This window comes from Gopherus evgoodei, chromosome 7 (genome assembly GCF_007399415.2).
Source record: "Gopherus evgoodei ecotype Sinaloan lineage chromosome 7, rGopEvg1_v1.p, whole genome shotgun sequence".
Lineage (NCBI taxonomy): Eukaryota > Metazoa > Chordata > Testudines > Testudinidae > Gopherus > Gopherus evgoodei.
The window spans coordinates 80,522,990-80,549,354 of NC_044328.1; the positions used below are offsets into that span (position 1 = coordinate 80,522,990).

At 51.1% G+C, this 26,365-nt stretch overlaps 2 protein-coding genes across 2 annotated transcripts in view; both read left to right on the forward strand.

Annotated features, from left to right (window-relative positions):
- The window catches only part of RBM6 (RNA binding motif protein 6), a 135,553-nt gene extending 134,342 nt beyond the window's left edge, over window positions 1-1,211 (forward strand). Inside the window, 1 exon segment of the mRNA XM_030569477.1 lies at window positions 962-1,211. Coding sequence (XP_030425337.1) covers window positions 962-1,087 — 126 coding nt within the window. The 3' untranslated portion in view covers window positions 1,088-1,211.
- Window positions 1,212-22,934: 21,723 nt separating this feature from the next.
- RBM5 (RNA binding motif protein 5) overlaps window positions 22,935-26,365 on the forward strand; it is a 23,068-nt gene continuing 19,637 nt past the window's right edge. Inside the window, 4 exon segments of the mRNA XM_030570590.1 lie at window positions 22,935-23,018; window positions 23,289-23,352; window positions 24,794-24,989; window positions 25,938-26,105. Of these exon segments, the coding sequence (XP_030426450.1) occupies window positions 23,336-23,352; window positions 24,794-24,989; window positions 25,938-26,105 (381 nt within the window). The 5' untranslated portion in view covers window positions 22,935-23,018; window positions 23,289-23,335.

Below are 26,365 nucleotides of genomic sequence, written 5' to 3' on the forward strand. Positions count from 1 at the left end.
CTCATTGTCCCAGGCAGCAAACACACCATTCCCTCTCCGGTTCAAACTAGTCAGAAAATGTCCCCAGGTGCTCACTCTGCCCTGGCTGGGAGACCCCTGCAGCTGATGGGATGGGCACTGTAGAAAAGCCAGCTCAGATTAGCCCTAGAAGGCTGACCTGCAAACAAGATTCCTCCGCTCATGACAATCCTGTCAAGCTCACAAGGAGAAGCCACAAAAGTGGAAGGTCCTCTCCTCCCATTTCGTGTTATTACAGGGCCTTGTGTTTCATTCAGCCTCTGGAGACTTGAATCCCTGGGTTGAATTGAGCAAACCCTCAGCATCCAAATAACTAGCATTTAAAAATAAACACAACTCCCACGCTCTGTGTTGCTCTAGTTGGGTCACTCTAGGCAGGCAGTATTGCATAATACAGTCACTGGCTCTATGACACTGATCATTCACAAGGTTAGAATTCAGAGCAAGCTAGGAGAGCCTGTGGGAATCCCATGTGATGGGAGAACAACTGAGAGTTGTGATGTTCAGACAGGTTAATGAAAAAGATTGTTCCTTGTGGGATCTGAGATTCAGCTTCTTTTCCTTTGTTCAGTGTCCTCAAATCAAATTGGTTCTGATTTCCTCTATTACTGGCTGTATTACATGCTGCCACCGGCTCTTGTCCGCTCCCACTCCTCCTGGTGCCCTGAGCTTCGCTGTTTCCTGGATTGGTCCCTTCTCATTGACTGCCCATGCTTTGGAGTCTGTCTTCCTAGATTGTTTGCTGTCTCTCTTTCTTTGTCCACGGCAGCATCAGTAACTCCTCCCAAATCTGTATCCTCTCGGCATGTTAGTGCACCATGTAACCCCTTTTCCAGGTCATTAGCACAACTGTCAAATAAAGCCAAAGCAATCTCCCTGGCAACCTGTGCTGATGAGGAGAACACAAAGAATTGCTAAAACAAGCTGTCTGTATTGTTTTCAGGCAGAAGGTCAGAAGAAGGGAGCTGGCTTAGTAACCCAAGGGAAGCCCAACAAAAGGCAGTCCAATGAAACATACCGGGACGCTGTCAGGAGAGTTATGTTTGCCCGCTATAAGGAACTTGAGTGAATGAAGTGGAATTCCACAAAACCCATCTCTCTCTCTTTCTGTGTCACAGTCTCTCTCTTCATTTTCAAATTGTTACTGGTTTTGCTGCTAGAATTTTTTTTTAAATAAAATGGAAAATTTGTCAGTGCTGTTTCCTTATCTCCTCCCTCAAAGTCTCTGCTTTAAAAACAAACCTCACTTTGGAACCTTCCCAAGACTTCTCCAGCTGATGTCTCCTCATCTCTCCTGGGGCTCATGCTGCCCTTTGGGTGACTGGGGAAGGACTAGAGTGGCAGAGATGGGCTTCCTCGGTCTCAGTGATGCTTCCAGAATGTTGCACACATGATTTTTCGCCAGCTCTGCAGATGCAGAGTCACTGTCCAGGAGCAAGTTTCCTTTCCTCTTAGAAACACAGGACTTGCCAGAGTGGAGCAGAGCCAAGATCCATCAAGTCCAGCGTCCTGCCTCTGTGGGCCAGCACCAGACACTTGAGGAAGGTGTGAGAAACGCCACAGCTGGTATGAGTCTTGTCTGAACCCCTGTCCGAGATTAGCTCAAGCCCTGAAGCATGAGGTTATCTCCCTTCCAGGAATCATTGATTAGCAGTAACTGTTCTAACGGATAGTCTTGTTAGCCATATATTATTACTACTTATTTGTATCATAGCACCTAGGAGCCAGCTCTGGGCCAGGACCCCACTGTGCCAGAGCACTGTACAAACACAGACCATACGATAGTCCCTGCCCCGAATTACTGGCAGCTTACATGTCCAACACCCCTGAGTCTTATAAGCTCCTGGTCTCAGGCATGTCCAATGGCTGTGAGCTGCCCATTCCTGTCCTGGTGTCAGGCTGGGAAGGGCTGCTCAGCCTTCCACTGCCAGCCCTACCCACATCACAACTTCGGGAGTGTATAACCTGCCCCAGGTGTTGAAGGGCTCTGACATTTTGTGACCACACACACACCACTAATACAGGACTAATAACTGTGGTTATACTTGTGTCGCTCCTGCCAGTGGCCTAGTCCGCCATGAGGTTTCCCTCCTCTGACTGGTCTAGCACGCTGTTATTCTTCAAGTGATTGCCCACATCCATTCAACTTGGGTGTGTGCTCGCCACATGCACCGCTGCCAGAAGTTTTTCTCTCAGCAGTATCCGTAGGGGACTGGCTCTGGCCCCCCTTGGAGTGGTGCGCGTATGCCACACTGCTGGCCCCCGCCACCCTCAGTTCTTTCTTGCCGCCAGTGACGGTACATGGAGCTGATGCTGCTTCAGCTAGAGCTGTTGCTTTTTGTTCATTCAAACTCTTTTACCTCTTGCAAATATTACTGTATATAGTGTGACGGGTTGAATCACAGAAACCCTTTTGGGACTGCCACCTGATGTGCTGGGAGTACCTCTGAGCCCGTTTTCCCTGCCAATTTTGGGCCTCAGTACCTTGCCTTGTTCGAGCCAGACACACTTGTCTGCTGCAAACACAGATCCAAGTCTAAACCACGTTCCCCATAAGCTGCAGGCTTACCTGAAAACAGCTTAAGAAGTTCTCCAGTCTCCAGCACTCAGATACCCAATACCCAATGGGTTCCAAACCCCAAATAAATCCGTTTTACCCTGTATAAAGCTTATACAGGGTAAATTCATAAATTGTTCACCCTCTATAACACTGATAGAGTTTGCCCCCTCAGATAGTAATACTTACTCTGGGTTAATTAATAAGTAAAAAGTGATTTTGTTAAATACAAAAAGTAGGATTTAAGTGTTTCCAAGTAATAACAGACAGAACAAAGTGAATTACCAAACCAAATAAAATAAAACATGCAAGTCTAAGCTTAATACAGTAAAAAAAAAAAAATTAATACAGGTAAATCTCACCCTCAGAGATGTTCTGATAAGCTGCTTTTACAGACTAGCCTCCTTCTAGTCTGGGTCCAGCAATCACTCACACCCTTGCAGTTACTGTCCTTTGTCCCAGTTTCTTTCAGGTATCCTTTGGGGTGGAGAGGATATCTCTTGAGTCAGCTGAAGACCAAATAGAGGGGTTTTCCCAGGGGCATATATAGTCTCCCTCTTGTGGGTGGAAACCCCTCTTCTCTCCTATGCAGAATCCAAGATGGAGTTTTGGGCAAGTCACATGTCCATGCATGACTCAGCACTTTACAGGCTGACGCCACATTCCCGGGAAAGCTCAGATGTGGACTGGCATCTTTCAAAGTTCATTGTCAGCTTAAGTGTTTCTTGATTGGACACTTACTGAGAATAGTCTTTTCTCAAGAGCTGCCAAATGCTCACTGAGGCTACTTAAATCAGCAAGCACACAGCCATATTCATAACTTCAAATTCAAAGTGTACATTCATACAAATAAGATGAATCTATTCAGTAGATCATAACTTTTGCAGAGATATGTTACATGTCATATCTAGCATAAACATATTCCAGTTATGTCATATTTACACTCATAAGCATATTTCTAGAAAGCATTATGGGGTGCAACGTCACATATAGTTTCCCCTTAGTTTAGTTCAACCTATTTGTTAAGTTAGAGACCAAGCCCTAGTCTACACTACGAGTTTAGGTCAAATTTAGCAGTGTTGAATTGATTTAACCCTGCACCCGTCCGCACGATGAAGCAATTCTTGTCGACTTAAAGGGCTCTTAAAATCAATTTCTGTACTCCTCCCCGATGAGGGGATTAGTGCTGAAATCAACATAGCCGGGTCAAATTTGGGGTAGTGTGGATGCAATTTGACGGTATTGGCCTCCAGGAGCTATCCCAGTGTGCTCCATTTTGATCGCTCTGGACAGCACTTTGAACTCAAATGCACTAGCCAGGTACACAGGAAAAGCCTTGGGAACTTTTGAATTTCATTTCCAAGCAACAGAAGGCTGGCATTCAAAAAGTTTTGAAGTGCAGTGTGGCCTTGTCCTTCCCTCCTCCTCCTCTCCTCCACCACCCCACCCGGTGCTTCCCTCCTCCCCAACTGCTCCTGGGCTACCTTGGCAGTTTATTCCCCTGTCTGTGTGTTGAATTAATAAAGAATGCATGATTTTGAAACAACAATTATTTTATTGCCTCTGCAAGCGGTGATTGAAGTGGGGGAAGTAGAGTGAACCAAGGGGGCGGGAAACAATCAGAACTCTCACACCCTAGCCTGGCCAGTCATTAAACTGGTTTTCAAAGCTCCTCTGATGTGCAGCACGCCCTGTTGTGCTCTTCTAACTGCCCTGGTGTCTGGCTGCATGTAATCAGCAGCCAGGCAATTTGCCTCAACCCTCCATCCCTCTTACCCTCACAGATATTCTGGAGCACACAGCAAGCAGTAATAACAATAGAATATTGGTTTTGCTGAGATCTAACCGAGTCAGTAAACTGCACCAGCGCACTTTTAAACATCTAAATGCACATTCTACCACCATTCTGCGCTTGCTTAGCCTATAGTGAACTGCTCCTTACTAGCGTCCAGGGCGCCTGTGTATGGCTTCGTGAGCCATGGCATTAGGGAGTAGGCTGGTTCCCCAAGGATGACTATAAGCATTTCAACATCCCCAACAGTTATTTTCTGGTCTGGGAAGTAAGTCCCTTCCTGCAGCTGTTCAAACAGACCAGAGTACCTTTCCTGGCCATCCCACATTGATGTCGGTGAAACATCCCATGTGATCCACCAGTGCATGCAGCACCATTGAAAAGTACCCCTTGCGGTTTACGTACTGGCTGCTAAGGTGGTCCAGTGCCAAGATGGGGATATGTATTCCATCTATCGCCGCACCACAGTTAGGGAACCCCATTGCAGCAAAGCCATCCACTATGACCTGCACATTTCCCAGAGTCACTACTCTTAATAGCAGCAGCTCAGTGAATACGTTGGCTACTTGGATCACAGCAGCCTCCACAGTAGATTTGCCCATTCCAAATTGATTCCCAACTGACCGGTAGCTGTCTGGTGTGGCAAGTTTCCAGAGGGCTATCGCCACTTGCTTGTGAACTGTGAGGGTTGCTCTCATCTTGGTATTCTTGCACTTCAGGGCAGGGGAAAGCAAGTCTCAAAGTTCCATGGAAGTGCCCTTACGCATGTGAAAGCCCAGCCCATACCTGCAACACTATGCAATCCCACCAGTCTGTGCTTGTTTCCCCGGGCCCAGAATCGGCATTCCATGGCATGAGCCTGCCCCATTGCCACCAGGATATCCAAATTGCCAGGGCCTGTACTTTGAGAGAAGTCTGTGTCCATGTCCTCATCACTCTTGTCACTGCACTGCCGTCGCCTCCTTGCCTGCTTTTGCAGGTTCTGGTGCTGCATACTCTGCAGGATAATACGCGAGGTGTTTACAATGCTCATAACTGCTGCGGTGATCTAAGCTGGCTCAGTGCTTGCCGTGGTATGGCAGGAGAGCAGAGTTGTACCGGAAGCGGTGTCTGACAACGGATGCCACGAGAATAGATATTTATAGAGAATGATAACAGGACCTGCGAAGTGGATTCATGAGAACAGGAGAGCAGAGTCACAGTGGAAGCAGGAGCCCATGACAGCCAATATGGAGAAATTTGCTATCGATCGAGACGAGCAGGAGAGCAGAGTGGCAGTGCAGTGGAAGCGATGGTTGGAAGACTAGTTTTTCCGACCTATTGCACCATCTGCGGGCAGAGCAGAGCAGCAGCAGAAGCAGTGGTTGGAAGACCAGTTTTTCCAATCTATTGCACCGTCTGCAGCCAGAGCAGGAGAGCAGAGTTGCAGCGGAAGCAGTCATTCGATGACGATGGTTAGCAGTCCTACTGCACTGTCTGCTGAAAGCAATATGGTGCCCACATGGAAGAAAAGGCACGAAATGATTGTCTGTAGTTGCTTTCATGGAGAGAGGGACGACTGATGACATGTACCCAAAACCACCCGTGACAATGTTTTTGCCCCATCAGGCATTGGGAGCTCAACCCAGAATTCCAGTGGCTGGTGGGAACTGTGGGATAGCTATCCACAGTGCAATACTCTGAAAGTCGACGCTAGCCTTGGTACTGTGGACACACTCTGTCAACTTTATGCACTTAGTGGGAACACACACAATAGATTATATAAAATTCCTTCATAAAAATCTACTTCTATAAATTCAACCTAATTTCGTAGTGTAGACATACCCTTAGTAGGTCCCTAAAGGGACTTCACCTTGGGATGGCTTTGAACCCTGCGATTGCTGTAAAAGGCGCATGCTTATTAGCGATCCACATAATAGTTGTTTACAGTGCTTGGGTGAAGGTCACATTAGTGATAAGTGCAAAACCTGCAAGTCCTTCAAGCCCAGGATGAAGGAGCGTGACATTCACTTAAAGGCACTCCTGATGAAGTCTGCCATTACCCTGATGCTGGAGAAGTGCTCTGATTTGGCGCCAAGCACCATGACCTCAATGCGCAACGCCCCGCCGGTACCATCTACAAGCTGGCACCAGTCTCCTTCCCTGGCTCCAGTCAAGAAGCCCAGTAAGACGGGATGGGGAAGGTGTTCAGCTTCCCGCAAGGGAAAGGATAAGTCGGGGGTGGACAAAGGTCCCTGTCTTGGGCACTTCTTCACTCACTTGGGGATCCCGGGCCCCAGCTCAGGTCAAGCGGTGTATCCCAGCCCACTTCTCGTCGGCTACCCCGGATAGCGGCGAAGGTCCTCGTCAGCTCCAGTGCTGTCATGGATCCGCCAAGCGCTGCTGGTCACTGAGGCCCTGATCCAGATCCTTGTTGAGGTCAGCTAGATCCAACTCCAGGAGGGGCGACTGGTACCAATCGGGACAGAGCCAGTAATCAGCCCTGTCTTGGTCGCAGGGGAGTGACCACTCGGGCTCTGGCTCAGGTTCAGAGTAAGGTTCCAGGTTCCCTAGTGGTGAAACAGGCTCCAGCACCTACAGTACAGACTACGTTGGCGACACTGCAGCTGGGCCTGTGGCCTGAGACTCTGTGGCTGGCACAGTGGTACCCATGGGGGTTCACTCAGCCCTCTCAGGACACATGTGCTTGATATCTGGAGCTTCGGAGAGACTGGCTACCAACCTCTCCTGTCCCCCTCCAGCCCAAGAGGCCTCGGCTGCAGGCACCTCACAGGCACAGGAGGAAGTGAGTGAGCAAGCTGCGGGACCACCTATGGTTGCAGAGAACTCTTTGGTACTAGCTTCCTCCTTCTCGTTGCCAGACGAGGCCATAGTAGGCCCCCTCTGTCGGTGCCCCAGGATGATGCTAAGTCGCATCAGGAGCTGCTAAAGAGGGTTGCTGCCAACCTGGGCCTCCAGGCGGAGGAGTTAGAGGACATAGGTTAGGGGTGTGTTACAGGAGTGGGTGGGTGAGATTCTGCGGCCTGCATTGTGCAGGAGGTCAGACTAGATGACCATAATGGTCCCTTCTGACCTTAAGTCTATGAATCTAAAACCCGCAGACTCACTCTTTCTTTAATGTTCTCTGCCCTGTGGCCTCGGCCAGGGTAGATTTGTCCCTACATGCGGGGGTCGCTAAAATTACAAATGCCCTCTGGCACACACCCTCCTCCTTGCCTCATCTCCAAGAGGGCAGAGCACAAGTACTCTCTGCCATCCAACGGCCACAAGTACCTTTATACCCACCCTGCTCCCAATTCCCTAGTGGTAGAGGTGGTCAATCACATGCAGAGACAGGGTCAACTGGGGACTATCCCTAAGAATAAAGACTCAAGGAGACCGGACTTGTTTGGACGTAAAGTGGGTGGCCAACCATCAGGCCTTACTAGGCTGCTATGATTTTAATATGTAGCAGGCCATGATCAAGTTTGAGAGTGCCGTTCCTAAGGTTTCTAGGAAGGAGTTCCATGCTATCCTGGGTGAGGGTTCAACTGCAGCCACAGATGCTCTCAAGACGGCATCAGATGCTTCGGATACTGCCACCCATACCATAGCATCAGCCGTTTCGTTGCGCAGGGCTTTGTGGCTGCTCCTCTCTGGTCTTTCCTTGGAGACGCAGCAATCAATGCAAGACCTCCCTTTTGATGGGCACACCCTGTTTGCAGATCAGATGGACATTAAGCTGCATGGCCTGAAAGATTCCCATATGACCCTAAAAACACTGGGCCTGCATATCCCCAGCCCTGCCCACAAGCAGCCTCAGAGCCAGGGGAGCCATTCTCACCAGAAGCCTCCCCACAAAAGATTCAAGGGCTACAAGAAGCGCCCTGGCCACAAACCCCTGTTTACATCCCAGGTGGGCTCAATCTGGAATAAGCAGACAGGTAAGCGCCTGTTTTGAGGGTACCCCGAGGGCAACCTACTGGACTGTTTCCTGGATCGTTCTTCCCTTCTGTTTGCCAACTGTCTGTCTTCCTTCCTCCCTGCATGGGCGTCTAGAACATCGGACCAATAGGTCCTCAGTACGGTGGCAGAGTTACACCCTTCAATTACTTTCTACCCACCCTTCACACACACCCTCCCCGTCCTTTAGGGACACCTCTCATGAAAATCTTGTATGGGAGGCAGAGGGTTTACTGCAGCTGGGTGCAGTGGAGGTAGTTCCTGTGGACAGAAACAAGGGGTTCTATTCCTGATACTTATTAATCACCAAAGGCTGTCTGCGGCCCATACTAGACCTGTTAGGCTTGAACTGCTACTTAGTGAAACTGAAGTTCTGCATGATCTCCCTGGCCTCCATCATCCCCGCCCTCAGTCTGAAAGATGTGTACTTCCACATCGCCAACTTTGAGGGTTGACGGTAGGTCCCAACCACTATCAGTTCGTGGTCCTCCAGTTTGGCCTAGCAACAGCACCATCGGTATGCATGTCAGTGGTGGCGGCTTATCTCAGATGTTGGGGTATCCAGATCTACTCGTATCTCGATGACTGGTTCATCAAGGACAACTCCAGGTCCAAAGGGAATGTCGCGGTGCTGCCAGCCACGTGCCGTCGCCTCGGCCTGTTGGTGAATGACACAAAAATCCACTTTAGTTCCAGTACAGAGGATAGAGTTCATCGGAGCAGTGCTCAGCTTGGCCTGCGCAAGGGCGTTCCTGCAGCTGGAGAGATTCAGGGCACTGACAGACCACATTGCAGATGTGTCTGCGTTTCCCCTGACCATGGCCAGGATTTCCCTATGCGTACTAGGTCACATGGCAGCATGTGCATATGTGGTACATCATGTCAGGCTCCGGACGTGAGCCCTGCAGCAATGGCCTACTCTCAGTCCAGGGACCACATGGAGAAGGTCATCACCATCCCCATGACTGTACTTACCTCCCTGCGATGGTGGATTGACCCCAGAAAAGTCCTGGAAGGAGTTCCCTTTGTCAGCATTCTTCACTCAGTCGAGTTGGTTTCGGATGCCTTGGATGGGGGGTGCACCTTGCCACCCTCCAGGCCCAAGGCATTTGGTCCCAAGAGGAGTCAACGCGACAGATAAATGTCAAAGAGCTCAGGGCGGTGTGCAGAGCATGTGTGGTCTTCCTACCTCACCTGTCGAGCAGAGCGGTCAGAGTTCTCACGGACAACACAGTCTCGATGTTCTACATCAACAGGCAAGGCTGAGTGCAATCCTCAGCCCTTTGCCAAGAGGCATTCTGTCTTTCGGATGTCTGCATTGACCACAGAATCCATCTAGAAGCATATCATCTTCCAGGGCGCCAGGAACATGCTAGCAGATCACCTAAGCAGGGACTTCTCCACCTGGAGGTAGCCAGCAAGATCTTCAACCAGGCAAAACACGAGGTGCCACAGGTTTTGCTCCAGATGAGGTCTGGGCAAGGGCTCCCTCTTGAATGCCTTCCTCCTGCCATTGGCAGGAAGCCTGATGTACGCATTCCCTCCGATTCTGCTCATCAGTAAAGTCCTAGCGAAAATGAAGAGGGACAAGGTGCAGGTTATCACGATCGTCCAGGCGTGGCCTCGCCAGCACTGGTTCAAGACACTATCAAGCTTGTCAGTGATCCCTCCCTGGCCCCTGCCGAACCGCTCAGACCTGCTTTCACAGGATCACAGCCTACTCTTGCACCCCAACCTTGTGTCCCTCCACCTCATGGCGTGGATATTGCATGGATGAACGGGCCTGTTCAGATGGGGTCCAGAAGGTCCTCCTCGAGAGTAGAAAGCCCTCAACTAGGCAGACCTACCTGGCAAAGTGGATGAGGTTCTCCTGCTGGGAGGCCGAAGGGGCATCTCCCCTTTGCATTCTTTAGTGCGGTCAGTCTTGGACTACCTGCTTCATTTAAGGAACCAGGGCCTGGTGCACGCCTATATCAGGGTGCATGTGACGTTCATTTCAGCCTTTTATCCGCCAATCCAGGGGCAAACTGTGTTCTCCCATGACATGACAGGTTTCTTAGAGGCCTTGAGAGACCTTTCCTCAAGTCCAGTCCCCAGGCTCTCAGTGGGATCTCAGCTTGATTGTCCAGGCTCACGGGTCCGCCCTTTGAGCCTTTGACCTCGTGCTCCCTGTCTTACCTATCATGGAAGGGAACTTTCCTGGTGGTGGTGATGTTGACGAGGCGACTCTCCAAGCTGCAAGCCCTGACCTCAGAACGACTATACATAGTCTTCTATAAGGACAAGGTCCAGCTCCAGCCCCACCTAGCTTTTCTTCCGAACATGGTGTCCACTTTCCACATGAGCCAGGACATCTTCCTTCTGGTCTTCTGCCTTAAGCCCCATGAGACTAGTGAAGAGAAGCGCCTTCATGCTTTGGACATAAGAAGGGCTCTGGCTTTCTATCTAGATTGGACAAAACCTTTCTGTAAATCGACTCAGCTTTTCATCTCAGCTGATAGGATAGAGGGCCTCCCAGTGTCCACGCAAAGGATTTCTAACTGGATCACCTCCTGCATTCGGACCTGCTACGAGTTAGTGGTAGTCCCTACACCGCTGATCGTCAGAGCCCACTCGACCAGAGCACAGGCATCTTTGGTGGCCTTCTGGGCACACTTCCTGATTCAGGACATCTGCGGAGCCGCAACATGGTCCTCGGTGCACATGTTCACGGCCCACTATGCCATCACGCAGCAGGCCAGGGATGATGCTGCGTTCAGCAGAGCTGTATTGCAATCTACATGTCCGTGAACTCCTTACTCGCCTCCAGGGTACTGCTGGGAGTCACCTAAGTTCAATGAACATGAGCAATCACTTGAAGAAAAAACAGTTCAAGTGCTTGCTCATATAGATTCCAATTAGGTGTGTGCATGCCGTGTGCACATTTGTCAGAAGATTTTTACCCTAGCAACACTCGGGTTGGCTGAGGCGCCCCCTGGAGTGGCACTGTTATGGCGCCAGATATATGCCCCTGCTGACTCAGCACCCCCTCAGTTCCTTCTTACCACCTGTGATGGTCGTTGGAACTGTGGAGCGCAGCATGTTGATCTCCATCTCCCTAGCTTTACTCGTTGTTCTGTAGATAGTATTTAGTGTAGTTGTTAATAGTTTTAATAGTTATAGTTTAGTTAATAGTAAGTTGTATATATTGTAGATAGTATTTGGAGGGAGCGGGATTCATCCCCTTCCCTTCTCCCTGGTACCAGGGCCCATGCCCAGGTCCCTGGGTTTCAAACCTTGCTCGGCCTGTCTCAAGCCAATGCCAATGGGAGACCCCCCACGACTCCTGCTTGTAGTGCCTGGGGGAATTCCATCCACCAGACAAGTGTTGCATCTGTAAGGCTTTCAAGCCTCGAACAAAGAAGGAGCAGGACTTTCATTTAAAACAGCTCCTAATAGAAGTGGCACTTAGCCCGGCACCTTCGGTACCGCGTGCAGAACAGACGCCGTTGGTCCGAAGCGCTCCTCTGGCACCGGACGTCTCCGGCACCGATACATTTGTGACATCGTTTGCTGTCTCTGCGGCTTAAGCAGCAGCTCAAAACATCTGCTGGTCCGGTACAGTTGCAGACACCGCCTGTGCCCCCATTGGAGCAACAGCCCAGACTGGACCGTCCCACTAAGACTCCGACTCTGGCACCGCTGACTTCAGCCCTGTCGATTCTCGCACCACAAGGGCCGTTGAGTCCAGTGCACACAAGCTCCCTGGTGCGCACCGTGGTTGAGCTCGGCCTGCCATCCACTCCGGAGAGCTTCTCCACCGCTCGTGACCTGATCGCGCTGACGGAGCCCGGACTTCCTCAGCCCCGGCACCACCAGTGCAGGCTATCCAGTCTATAGGCAAACCTGCCTTGACACGACCTTCTTCACTGAGTGTGACAGCTAGGCACCGATCTCGGTCCCGGTCCAGGTCGTGGTCCCAATCCCCCTGACGGTCCTGGACCTGGCACCGCTTGCAGTCCCGGGACCAATCTCCATCTTGGCGCCAGTCGTACTCGTGGCACCGCTCCGCTTCACACAGGTCTCCCTCCCAGCACAATCGGTACTGTTCCAGGTCCCGGCACCAGTCGCCTTGCAGCCGATCCCGACACCGTAGATCCTCGTCGAGATCTAGATCGGCCTCCCAGCACCATTATGATCGTCGGTCTTGATTGCGGTACTGCTGAAGATCCCATCACTGGTCTCCAGCTCCAAGGCGTGAACTGACAGAGCGAGATGGTGCAACATCACATGGGCGTTCGGCCTCTCCTTGGCCTTCACGACCAAATTCGTCGTCGTCCCAGACGGGGGGTGGCTACCACACCCAGAGCCATGATACTGAGGGTGCTAGCCAAGGGCAATATGAAGGTCAAGACCCTGATCAGGGACCACCACAATGGTCCTTCTGGACGCCTTGGGCATACCACCAAGCCCAAGGTGCTTCCTCAGGCACCTCTCAGTCAGCTCATTCGGACCATTGGATGCCTAAGGCCACTGTAAGCTGCCCTCCCCCAGTAGACTCGGATGCAACTGTTATTCCGCCAGACCAAGCCCATGCCACCACCTTAGTGGACCTCGGACACCAGGACCCTCCACAACCAGAAATTCCCTAGGATACACTGATCCCCGAGGTTTCCTCTTCCTCCTCGCCTGAGGTATGTCCTCTTCTGGGCCACCGCCTATAGATCTTCGGGCTCACCAGGATCTCGTGCGGAGGGTGGCACAAAACATGAATCTGCAGGTGGAGGAGCTGGCAGTAGTGGAAGATCCGGTGATGGACATTTTATCGGCAGATGCACCAACACGTCGTGCTGCCTTTCATTAGGACCATCCAAGCTAATGCCGATACGATCTGGCAGTCCCCAGCATCTATTCCTCCCATGGCCAGAGGGGTGGAGAGGAAATATATGTTGCCCTCCAAGGGCTATGAATATCTCTATGTTCATCCTCACCCTTGCTCCCTTGTGGTGCAGTCAGTGAACGAGAGGGAGCAACATGGCCAGCAAGCGCCCGCTTCTAAGTCCAAGGACGCTAGGCGCCTGGATTTATTCGGGCGCAAGATTTATTTGGCTGGCGGTCTACAGCTCAGGGTAGCTAACCAGCAAGCTCTCCTGAGCCATTATAACTATAACACCTGGAGCTTGATGGGAAAGTTCAAGGAGTTGGTTCCCCAGGAGTCCAGGGAGGAGTTTGCCGCCTTGCTAGAAGAGGGCAAGAAAGTGGCAAGGACATCTCTGCAGGCATCTTTAGATGTGGTGGACTTGGCGGCTAGAACTCTAGCCTCGGGCATGGCCATGTGCTGCATCTCATGGCTACAAGTGTCCGGCCTTTCACCAGAGCTGCAACTGACCATCCAAGACTTGCCCTTTGATGGCCAAGGGCTGTTCTCTGACAAAACTGACCCCAGGCTTCAGAGCCTGAAGGACTACCAGGCCATCATGAGCTCACTGGGCATGCATACCCCAGTGACTCAGCGCAGACCCTTCTGGCCCCAGCCTCAGCGCACCTATCCTAACCCTCGGCCATGGCAAGACTTCACCAGAAGGCGTGGCCGTGGTAATCGTAGGAGACAATTTGGTTCTCAAGCAGGCCAGAATCAGGGCCCCCCTAAGCCATCAGCGGGGTCCAAACAAAATTTTTGAAGGTGAGCTCGAGGACAGAGCACCAGTCTCCTTGCTGGATCCTTTCCCATCTTTCTGCAACCATCTCTCCTATTTCCTCCCTGCATGGTCCCGCATAACCTCAGATCATTGGGTCCTACACACGGTGGGAACTGGATACCATCTTCAGTTTGTTTCGTCTCTCCCCCTCCCCATCCCTCTTTAGGGACCCCTTTCACGAGCAACTCCTCTTACGGGAGGTACAGGAGCTCCTGGCCATCGGAGCGATAGAAGTCCCAAAGGACTTGAGGGGCAGGGGTTTTTACTCTCGTTACTTCCTAATCCCCAAGTCAAAGGGGGGTCTACTGTCCATCCTGGACCTGCGCGGGCTCAACAAAGTCATGGTAAAGTTGAAGTTCCGCATGGTATCTCTGGGAACCATTATACCTTCCCTGGATCCTGGAGACTGATATGCTGCCCTCGATATGAAGGATGCGTACTTCCACATAGTGATTTACCAGCCGCAGAGATGATTCCTTCGCTTTATGGTCAGCCTGCAGCATTTCCAATTTACTGTCCTTCCCTTTGGCCTGTCCACAGCGCCAAGAGTCTTCACAAAATGTATGGCTGTCGTAGCAGCCTCGCTCCACCGACGTCGGATACAAGTCTTTCCATACCTCAACAACTGGCTCATTCGAGGTTCCTCCGAAACTCAGGTGTGGTCTCATGTTCTTTCGTCATGGGCTTGTTCAAGCGACTTGGCCTGCTGCTCAACACCGAAAAGTCCACTCTGGAACCTACACAGAGAATAGACTTCATTGGGGCGATCCTAGACTCGAATCTCATCAGGGCGTGCTTACCGCAAGCCTGCTTCCAGGCCATGATGGCCATTATTCAGGGCCTCCGAAGCTTCCTGACCTCAACAGCACGCACGTGCCTCGCTCTTCTGGGCCACATGGCCTCGTGCACTTTTGTGACCAGACATGCCAGACTACACCTCCATCCATTTCAGACCTGGTTCTCATCAGTATATCGTCCGAGCTGAGACAGCTTGGACACAATTCTCACTGTGCCGATGGAGATCTTAGCCTCTCTGGGTTGGTGGCTGAACCCCACCTTGGTTTGCGGGGGATGCCATTCCATGCTCCACAGCCCTCTCTAGCCCTGACCACAGACGCGTCATCTCTGGGCTGGGGCGCTCATCTTGTGGGACTTCGCACACAAGGTCTTTGGTCCGCATAGGAAATAACCCTACACATCAACATAAGGGAACTGAGAGCAGTACGCCTCATGTGTCAGGTATTCCATGAACACCTGCAGGGCCGTTGTGTAACAGTCTTTACAGACAACACAACGGCCATGTTTTACATCAATAAGCAAGATGGAGCACGGTCCTCCCTCCTTTGTCAGGAAGCCATACATCTCTGGGAATTTTGCATAGCCCACTCAATTGATCTGGTGGCGTCGTTTCTCCCAGGAGTCCAGAACACCTTGGCAGATCACCTCAGCAGGTCCTTCCTAACTCACGAGTGGTCGATTCGCCCGGATGTTATCCATTCTGTTTTCAGGAAGTGGGGGTTTCCCCACATAGACCTCTTCGCCTCTCGCAAGAATCGGAAGTGTCAGGTGTTCTGCTCCCTCCAAGGACGCTGCCCGGGCTCCGTTGGACACGTTCCTGATAACTTGGAAAGACCTGCTCTATGCCTTTCCTCCATTCACACTGGTCCACAAGGTCCTTTTCAAGCTACGCAGGGACAAGGCCCACTTAATTGTGGTTGCTCCAGCGTGGCCCAGACAGCATTGGTACACCACAATACTCGACCTGTGGGTGACCAAACCAATTCCTCTACCTGATAACTCAGACCTGATAACTCAGGAACACGGCAGACTATGCCATCCAGACCTACAGTCCCTCCATCTCACAGCATGGATGCTGCATGGTTAACTCAGTCCGTGCTGCGTTGCTCCAGTTCAGTGCAGCAAGTACTCTTGGGTAGCAGGAAGCCCTCCACTAGATCCACATACCTGGCCAAATGGAAGCACTTTTCCTGCTGGTGTGCCCAGAACGACACTGTCCCCCTGCAGGTGCCAGTACCTACCATCCTAGAGTACCTCTAGCACTTGAAGCAGCACGGCCTAGCTGTCTCATCCATCAAGGTACACCTAGCAGCGATTTCAGCCTTTCACCCTGGCGACAACGGGTGCTCAGTCTTCTCTAATCCTATGGTCAGCAGGTTCCTCAAGGGTTTGGAACATAGTTATCCACAAGTTCGTCATCCAGCCCCTACGTGGGACCTCAATTTGGTCCTATCCAGGCTCATGGGTGCCCCCTTTGAGTTGATGGCCACCTGCTCGCTTCTTTACCTTCCTGGAAAACAGCTTTCCTCATTGCTACTACATCGGCGAGGCGCGTGTCAGAACTTCGGGCCCTCACAGCGGACCATCCATATACAGTGTTCCATAAGGATAAGCTACAGCTGCGACCACACCCAGCCTTCCTCCCTAAGGTGATGTCTGCCTTCCATATCAACCAAGACATCTTCCTACCGGTCTTCTTTCCGAAGCCGCACGCTTCGCGACGAGAGCAATAGCTGCACTCTCTAGATGTTCATAGGGCTCTCGCCTTTTACATCGAGCAAACAAAGCCTTTTAGAAAGATGCCCCAGCTGTTCATAGCGGTGGCAGACCAGATAAAGGGCCTAAAGGGCCTCCCGGTCTCCTCACAGCGAATTACTCTTGGGTTATGTCATGCATCCGTGTGTGCTATGACTTGGCTCACATCTCAACTAGCCACCTCACCGCTCATTCCACTTGTGCTCAAGGTTCGTCCACCGCCCTTCTGGCCCATGTACCCACCTAGGAGATCTGTAGGGCAGCAACTTGGTCATCCATGCACACCTTCGCTTCCCACTATGCATTAGTGCAGCAGTCCAAAGATGATGCGGCATTTGGTTCAGCGGTCCTTCACTCCGCGACATCTCACTCCGACCCCACCGCCTAGGTAAGGCTTGGGAGTCACCTAATTGGAATCGATATGAGCAAGCACTTGAAGAAGAAAAATGGTTAATCACCTTTGTAACTGTTGTTCTTCGAGATGTGTTGCTCATATCCATTCCAAACCCGCCCTCCTTCCCCTCTGTTGGAGTAGCCAGCAAGAAGGAACTGAGCGGGCGCTGGGTTGGCAGGTGCATATATCTGGCGCCATAATGACGCCACTCCAGGGGCACCTCAACCGACCCACCAAGTGTTGCTAGGGTAAAAATCTTCCGACAAACGTGCACACAGCATGCGCACACCTAATTGGAATGGATATGAGCAACACACCTTGAAGAACAACAGTTACAAAGATGAGTAACCGTCTTTTACCTTTTTCTGTAACTGATGTTCTTCGAGATGTGTTGATCATGTCCATTCCACAACCCACCCTCCTTCCCCACTGTTGGAGTTTCTGGCAAGAAGGAACTGAGGGTGGAGGAAGCTGGCAGCGCCCTAGATGCCACGGCATTGGTGCGCCACTCCCAGTGGTGCTGGAGTGGCGCTGGATTCGGTTCCCTACGGCTACTGTTGAGGGAAAAACTTCTGGCACTGATGCATGTGGCGAGCGCACACACCTAAGTTGAATGGACATGAGCGACGCATCTCATAAAACACCAGTTACGGAAAAAGGTAACTGTCTTTTGTAGTATAGACAGGCCCTCTTAACTAGGGTTACCAAATAGCAACTGAAAAAACGGGACAGGGTGGGGGTAATAGGCACTTATATAAGAAAATTTCCCCCAAAACGAGACTGTCCCTTTAAAAACAGGACATCTGGTCACACTACCCTTAACCAAGCCTGTTTGGCCCAACCTCCTTCCTCCCAGCAATCTGTGCCGTAGGCCGTCCCGGAATGCACTGCCCAACCTGCCACTGATGTTGCTGATTGTTCATGTCCCCTGGGTGCTGTGTCCCTCTCTTGAGGCATTATGGGACAGCCGCCCACATCATCCCAGAATGCACCAGTATACATGGCTAGGCAGGGTGGAGGCATAAACCCAGGGGTGATGTCAGCAAAGCTGAGGGGTGGAGGCCATCTGGCTTGCAGTACTTGTCACTGTCCAGCGTGTCTTGCACCCCTTGCTGGTTCGACTCCTATTCAAAAGCTGTTGCACAGGCAGGGCCTCAGTGGGGCATGTTACATAAAGAAGTCAATACTTTCTATCACAGCCTCCTCCTTGGAATATCCAAGCTCAGCTGTTTCAGAAGACAAACCCCTCCAGCTCCAGCACTGATGGCATGGCCCCTGGATCAGAGGTTGCTTGGAAATGGGCACTCTGCTTTGTCTGCAGCTTTCCTGCATTAGCTTAGGGTATGTCTACATCTACAATTTTGCAGCGCTGGTTGTTACAGCTGTATTAGTACAGCTGTATAGGGCCAGCGCTGCAGCGTGGCCACACTTACAGCAACCAGCGCTGCAAGTGGTGTTAGATGTGGCCACGCTGCAGTGCTGTTGCACACCGCGGGGAAGGAGACCTGCTTGGAGGGGGGGTTGGGAAACGCCAGAGCACACCGCGGGGCTGGATACCTGCTTGGAGGGGGGGTCGGGGAACGCCAGAGCACACCGCGGGGAAGGAGACCTGCTTGGAGGGGGGGTGGGTCGGAGAACGCCAGAGCAAACCGCAGGGAAGGAGACCTGCTTGGAGGGGGGGTCGGGGAACACCAGAGCACACCGTGGGGAAGGAGACCTGCTTGGAGGGGGGGTCAGGGAATGCCAGAGCACACCGTGGGGCTGGATACCTGCTTGGAGGGGGGGTCGGGGAACGCCAGAGCACACCGCAGGGAAGGAGACCTGCTTGGAGGGGGGGTCGGGGAACGCCAGAGCACACCACGGGGAAGGAGACCTGCTTGGAGAGGGGGTCGGGGAACGCCAGAGCAAACCGTGGGGAAGGAGACCTGCTTGGAGGGGGGGTCGGGGAACGCCAGAGCAAACCGCGGGGAAGGAGACCTGCTTGGAGGGCAGTGGAGTTTGCTTAATTACCAGAGAGGCTTCCTCAGGTATGCTGGGATACCTGCTTATTCCACGGAGGTCAACAAAAACGCTGGTGAGTGTCTACACCTGATGACCAGCGTTGGTGATCCAGCGCTGGATCCTCTACACCCGAGGCACGACCAGGTGTACGGCCAGCGCTGCAAACAGGGAGTTGCAGCGCTGGTAATGCCCTGCAGGTGTGTACACATCCTAAGTTGCAGCGCTGTAACCCCCTCACCAGCGCTGCAACTTTGTAGTGTAGACAAGGCTTTAGTAACCTTGCCCGAGTTGTGCTGGATTCGAGGACAGTGTATTGAAATTACACCCTCTGAGTTGTCCCTCATGCAGTCAATTTAGCAATACAGATTGCTGATCAGGCAGCCCTCAGATATCCTGTGAGAAGCGTGCACTGTAGTGGAACTGAATGCTTTGCAGACAACTCAACCCCATGTTCTCTGCCAGTGAAATTAACCACTTTTCGACTCCAGTTTTCCTGCTGCTATCTTAATGGAGAACCGCACAGGGTTACACCAATTCTGTGGCTGTCCCAAAGATCATAATGTGTACCACTTACACCTGAATAAAGGGGGTTTGAATATGAGGTGCAACTATTTTGCTCTACTGAGCTATACTGTATTGTAGCAGTGTAGCTAATTCTCACTTTTTTTGCGAGCCTTGTATTTTATTATTAAAGTTCCAGCTCCTGGAGTCCAGTGATTGTAAAAACTGAGATTCTCCCCATTCTTAAAATGTTTCTAGTCCCCATTCTTGCAGAGAGGAGCTGGAACCATGACAAGCACACCTGACGAGCAAATAACTTTACTTTGGCATTTTTTCTTTTAATCTCATGAGTTTGGAACATATAAGCATAGCCATACTGTGCAGTCTCTTGTCTATAAATGGAGGGGAATGACCATAGTTGGATTTAATGCCATTATGCTGCTGTTGCTACATAGCCATGGAGCTTGGTGAGATATGACTTTAAGCTATGCTATTTTCATGGAGAAGGTGAAAGAACTTTGGGAAAGGAGTGGTAGTGATACAATAAGATACACATGACAGGGGAAAAGTCAAGGGTTGTGGTATTGTCCCCCCAATACTTCTGAGGCCTGGTCACTCAGGCCACATCGGGCTGCTTTTTTACATCTCCCTCCCCCTCCTAGTATAGCGGTAGGAGGGAAGGGCTAGTAGGTAGGGCACTGGCCCTAGAACCTAAGACCTGAGTTCAATTCCTGACCAATCCACTGAGTCCCTGCCTGCCTGTAGATAAATCCCTTAACCTAAATAGGGCCTCAGTTCACCTCTGTAAAATGGGGACAATACTTCTCTAGCTCCCATGGGCACTTTGAAGCTAAAATCCACTATTGAGTGAGGGTCCCAAATACCACAGTGAGGAGGGTTATAACATCATCATTTCTCTGGGTGTGTTTGCTGGAGACTGGGGCCTTCTCAAAATGAACATAGCTCTTGCTTTGCAAACCCCACAGTAGAATGACAGCAAGATTGCTCACATAATCAGGGGCTGACAAGCTACTGCATTTTTTTACTGCTGTACAGTATTTAATGTTCTTACTGCAGCTTCCTAGGTTTTTCGAGAGGGGACTAGCCAAAAAAGATTTGCTGTGCATGAAATCTATAGGCACTGCATAAAGGCTAGGTTTTATTATCTAGCTCCCATACAGCTGAATCTGAGTAGCCTACAGTGGTTTCTCTCTAGGGGCTTGGCTACACTAGAGAGTTGCAGCGCTGGTGAGGGGGTTACAGCGCTGCAACTTAGGATGTGGCCACACTTGCAAAGCAGTACACCCGGTCGAGCCTCGGGTGTAGGGATTCCAGCGCTGGTGATCCAGCGCTGGTCAGCAAGTGTGGACGCCCACCAGCGCTTTTATTGACCTCCGGGGTATAAGGAGGTATCCCAGAATTCCTGTCCACAACAAACGGAAGAAAGGGAGAGCTCGGAGTTCAGCCAAAACTGCTTATTTAAAAAACAAACACAGCTCCTGTTTGCTGAGCGAGCAGAGACAGGCAGGGGAATTACTTTGGAATGTTCACAGCTGTTTGCTTGAAGAGAGAAACAGCACTCTCACACGGCGGGGGGGAGGGGGAAGTCCATGTTCAGCAGTTGCTGATCTGGTCTGACGGGTATTTAGCGTACATAATTTGCATTTAGTGAATGCGAGAGGAGTGGGGGAAGGGAGTTGAACTTTTAAAATGATTGAAGGTAGGCACAGTCCTTAGAACTTGCAAGGCAGGGAGCTGAGAACAGTGTCAACTCCAAAAATCCATTCTGTCTGTCTCCTCCACGCTCCCTGTCACATTCCACCCCACCCCCCTCTTTTGAAAAGCACGTTGCAGCCACTTGAATGCTGGGATAGCTGCCCACAATGCACCACTCCCAACAGCGCTGCAAGTGCTGCAAATGTGGCCATACTGCAGCGCTGGCCCTACACAGCTGTAACTACCAGCACTGCAAAACTGTAAGTGTAGCCATAACCTAGGGCAGACAGGAAGCCAGGATTATTTCCAGCTGTTTTTCCTAACTCCTTCCCACAATGCATGGTTGTCAATGACACTGCACCCCTCCTCTCCACCACACACACACACACACTGCTGCTAGGCACGGCACTGAGCCCTGGCTATTTTTGGGGTGCCCAAGAACATATGGGTGCAGCTAGCTGAGTATTAGATAGGCTCCTGTATGGGGCGTGCCACCCTGCTGGAAGGAGCATAGGCTGCTGCTGTGGTTTCTCTGCACCATGTACGTGTGCAGAAAGCGTGAGGCTGGCTTCAGTGACCCTCCCCACCCCCGGAACCACTGCTGTTTAGTTTGGAGCAGCTGTGCCCAGAGGGCAGGCACTGCCCCACCCTGCAGCTACTGACTGGTAGGTCTCACAAGCTGGAGTGGGCACAGCACTGGGGGAAGGAAGGGGCAAACATCTCCTCCCTCACCCTGTTAATGCCCTCCCAAATGCATCCGTAGGGCCCACGCATTTCCCCCATCCTCTCAACACTTCTCTTTTGTGGCTCGGGAGGGACGTTCCCCGCCCACTGACCGGCACGTGGACAACACCAGAAGGTTCCCGACGTGCAATGCTCCGCCTTGCCGCACTGCACGCTGGGACCTGTAGTCTCGTCTGTGCCTCCGTGGCATTGGGGCGGCTGCTAGCTTCCTTGTGCGCAGCTGCTCGGGCAATGGGCGCGGCCCGCAGTAGGCGGCTGGGGGCAGCTCCCAGGGTGAAGAGCGCCGTTCCCTGGCTTCAGGCCCCGCTGCAGCCAGCCACCGCCTTGGGGCAGCAAAGGGCCACGTTGCTGGGCCACAGCCCCCAGGCATCGAACTCTGGTTAGGGCAAAGCACGCCAGGGTAGCTGAGAGCAGGGGCGAGCTGCTAACATAGCTGCGGCCTTGGCCGCTTTGCTGTTCCGGGAGACGTGCCTGGCCCCGGCGGGTTGACTGACAGCCGACCCTACATCGAGCTCACAACGGGGCTGCAGTTTCCTGCCCTCTCCGCTCATTGACTTGCTGCTCTCGCAGTGCCCCAGCCCAGCAGGGTCGCGGGTGGCCCTCACCCTGCGAGCCCCGGGCTTAATGTGTAATGGAAGAGGGACCAGGCTCAAGCAATATTTTTACATCCCTAACCGATGCGGGGCTCGGCCTTGGCACAAATCAAGCACTGACTGCGTAGCCACCTCTAGCCTTCTGGGGCGCCTCGGGAGCTCTTGGTGTCCTGGTGTGTGTGTGTGTGTGGGGGGGGTGTAGTAGGGAACAGAAGGGGACGGCAGGAGCTCGGGGGGGGGGCACGAGGTCCCGGGGGACAAGCTGGGGCCCGCCCCCTCTTTGGGCTCGGCTGCGAAGGGGTCTCCCCGGGGAGTCTCCAGCAGCAGCTCCGAGATGGGGATGCGGTCGGGGTCCTGCCCGGCCACACTACAGTCCCCAGCATGCCATGCGGCTAAGGGGGCCTGCGCACGCGCGGCCGCTGGAAGCTTCCAGGCGGCCCGGCGCGGTGCATTGTGGGCAGGAGACGGTGAGCTTCCTGGGCGCCATTTTACGGAGCGGCAGAGAGGCGTTGGTGGAGCTCGCGGGTCGGTGAGTGAGGATGGGCCGGCTCTGAGAGCCCCTTTCTCCCTCGTCACGGCCTAGGCAGGGGCTCCCTCGACCCGCGCATTTCCCGAAGCTCCTCTGTTCCGATCCCAGCCCCACGCGCTAGTCCGTAGCGCCCCACTGCAGCCCCGCGCGCTCCCGGGTTCCGTAGGTCTCCCCGTCTCGCGCGCCGCTCCTGAGTGCGTTCCTCAGCCACGCGCTCCCCATGCGCGCTCCCGTGCGCGGGGCGTGACGCTAGTCTTCTTTGTCCCCCAGGCTGATCGTCTGTGTGCCGGGCTGGGAGGCCGGCTGCCCGTGGGACCATGGGCTCCGATAAACGGTAGGTAGCGCCCCCGCGCAGGAGAGCGATCGCCCGGCCGTGCCCGATGAGGGGCCGCGGAGGGCAGGCACTGGCATCTCTCCGACCCGGGCACGTTCCTGCTGAGTGAGATCCAAATCCGCTAGTTTATGGGGCAGCCCGTGGCCACCCTTCTGCTCTGTTCAGGCTTAAGCAGGACTTTTTCTTACGCCAATACGTAGAGAAATGCACTTGTTCTAGGGCAGTGTTTTTCAGCCCCCGGGGGTCACGAGAGGGGGCATGTCACAAGCCAGGGAGAATTTTATTACAATCTGAAGCAAAGAAAATCAGTCTCTCAAAAGGAGAGAAGTTTGTTAACAGAAATACCCTGTTAAAATTTATACTAGTTTGGCATTGGCTTTTTCTATATGAGCTATTAGGAAGGAAATCTCTAGCAGTGTTTTAAAAAAGCCAGCTAGCTACTGGTGCTGGAAAAGGTGACACCATAGTAACCTTTATTTATATGTGGTGGGGTCTTAGAGGAGCATATTATGAGGCAGGATTAGTGGTGAAAACAGCTCAATAACTGGATCCAGTAGTCTTAAGGAACCATCAGGGTGTCTTAAGTTTTCAAATCAATAAACCTTTCTGAGAATACTTTTAGTAGTAGCAGGAGCAGCATGCTTTGATTAATTAGTAATTGGAAAAAGAAAATACCTTCCACTTAGTACAATAGTTTAGCAGCTGTTGCTTAAAATGGCAGGTGATGTGGACCCTCCACATTACCTGTACATGTAGGTTGGAGGAAAACAGCTCTGGAGAAGCAGTCAGTGCCACCAAAATAATTGAAATCACTCACTGGCAGTGAATTTGCTCTTCTCTGTGAAGGGAGTAATAAAAATAGTATTAACTCTTGTATTTGAAAAGTAGTCTCCGTTGATGTGACTGGTTTATATCCAGTTATCGCTTTTTAACCTGATAAAAGTTTTCTACTAAAAACCTTAACTTGAATGTATTTTTGGATTTTGGATCTCTCATCTGAGTGATGCTTTGTACCTGTTCTCTTGAGGCATGGTGACCTATACATAATTGTTTATCTAAAAGAGTTTATTAGATAAATAGCAAAACAGAGGTTATCATAGTTGTATGGAAGAGACCTGTTAGGTTTCTTAATAACCTATCTCTTGTCAATGCATTCTTCATCTGTATATTTTGTTACACACGTTCTTCAATTTACACATTAGTGCGCACTCCAGACTTATGTGACTATTGTGTTATTGAATGACGTGATGTTAAAAAATGGAGAGAGTGGGTGGTGGTTGATTCATTTTTTGCAGCATTGTAGCTCATTTGCTCATTTTGAACTGAAAATGCTAGAATTTCTGAGCTGATGCAGATGAAAGTAAACAACCATGGCATTTCCCTGAATTACTTCTTTTCCCTGAGAGAGAATTCTCAGACTGAACAAACCTCCCTTTTACAGTGTGAGTAGGACTGAACGAAGTGGAAGGTATGGCTCTATCATAGATAGAGAGGATCGGGAGGATCGGGACTCTAGAAGCAGGCGAAGGGATTCTGATTACAAGAGATCGAGTGAGGAGCGCAGGAGCGAGAGATATGATGATGGCCGGGACTATGATGGCCGGGACTATGACAGTCGGGACTATGACAGCCCTGAGGTAAGTGGAAAACACTTGCATTCACTCAGGCTGTGAGTGAATTTTGTAAGAGCATTCTGATCAGCATAGTATAGATCAGGGGTTCTCAAACTGGGGATCGGGACCCCTCGGGTTTGCAAGGTTATTACATAGGGAGTCACGAGCTGTCAGCTTCCATCCCAAGCCCTGCTTTGCATCCAGCATTTATAATGGTATTAAATAATATAAAAAGTGTTTTTAATGTATAAGGGGGAGTCACACTCAGAGGCTTGCTATGTGAAAGGGGTCACCAGTACAAAAGTTTGAGAGCTACTGGTATTGATCTTGACACTTGTCTGTAGTAATCAATGAAATGTCTTGCCATTGCAACTACTAATCGGATATACTATTAAGTTGATTAAGTGTCCTACTCAGTTGGATATTTTCTGTTTGGCTAAAAGTCCAAGCTAGCTGACAGTTAGAAAATACAACACAATTCATCTTCCTGTAACACGCAAAAATTGAGGATGATTAGTAACACAATCTAGTAAAACTATTAGTGATGAAATGTACTTGCCTGAAAAGTATTTTTGAAGAAATTGGATGCTCAACATTTGTAACCCTAAATATATTAACCAGTCTTATGCTTGATTTCCTGGCAGAACTGATGGGTTCACTTTTATGGAGAAGGTATTATGAGGTGATAGAAACCAAATCTGATTTTAAACAACTACTTCAGATCATCCCTAAGGTTTCCAGTACAGTTTTTATTAGTAGTGTAAGACCCACTCTCCTCAGGAATGGAACTTCACTAGATAATTAAGATACATCTCTTACTATTTATTTGAAATTACTGTCTAGTTGCAAATTAAAGCTCCAGATCTGCTGGAGCTTGTTCCAGTCTTTTTGTGATTTCTTTTTCCATATTGGATGATAAACTGTCTCCATTAGCAGTGTGTGTGTTTGCTAATCTGGGTATTCACTCACCAGAGGGATAGGGAAAGGGAGCGTGAGAGACGGAATAGCGATAAATCGGAAGATGGGTACCATTCTGATGGTGACTATGGAGAGCACGACTATAGGAATGACATTAATGATGAGAAAGAAAGCAAGACCATCATGTTGCGTGGCCTTCCTATCACTGTTACAGAAAACGATGTAAGTATCCAAAGAAAATGGCTTTGCTTACCCTACCAAGAGTTCCAAATTGGTTTGGTTTACTTAGGTTAAGATTTTGTCATGGTTATTTTTAGTAAGTCACAGGCAATAAACAAAAAGTCACAGAAGCTGTGATCTGTCTGTGACTTCTGCTGTTGTGGCTCCCCTGTTTCTCCTGCACCCTGGTGGCTGGGAGCTGTGGGGTTCCCCCTCCACCCATAGTAGCTGGAAGTTGCAGGGTAACATATTTCCCAAAGAGA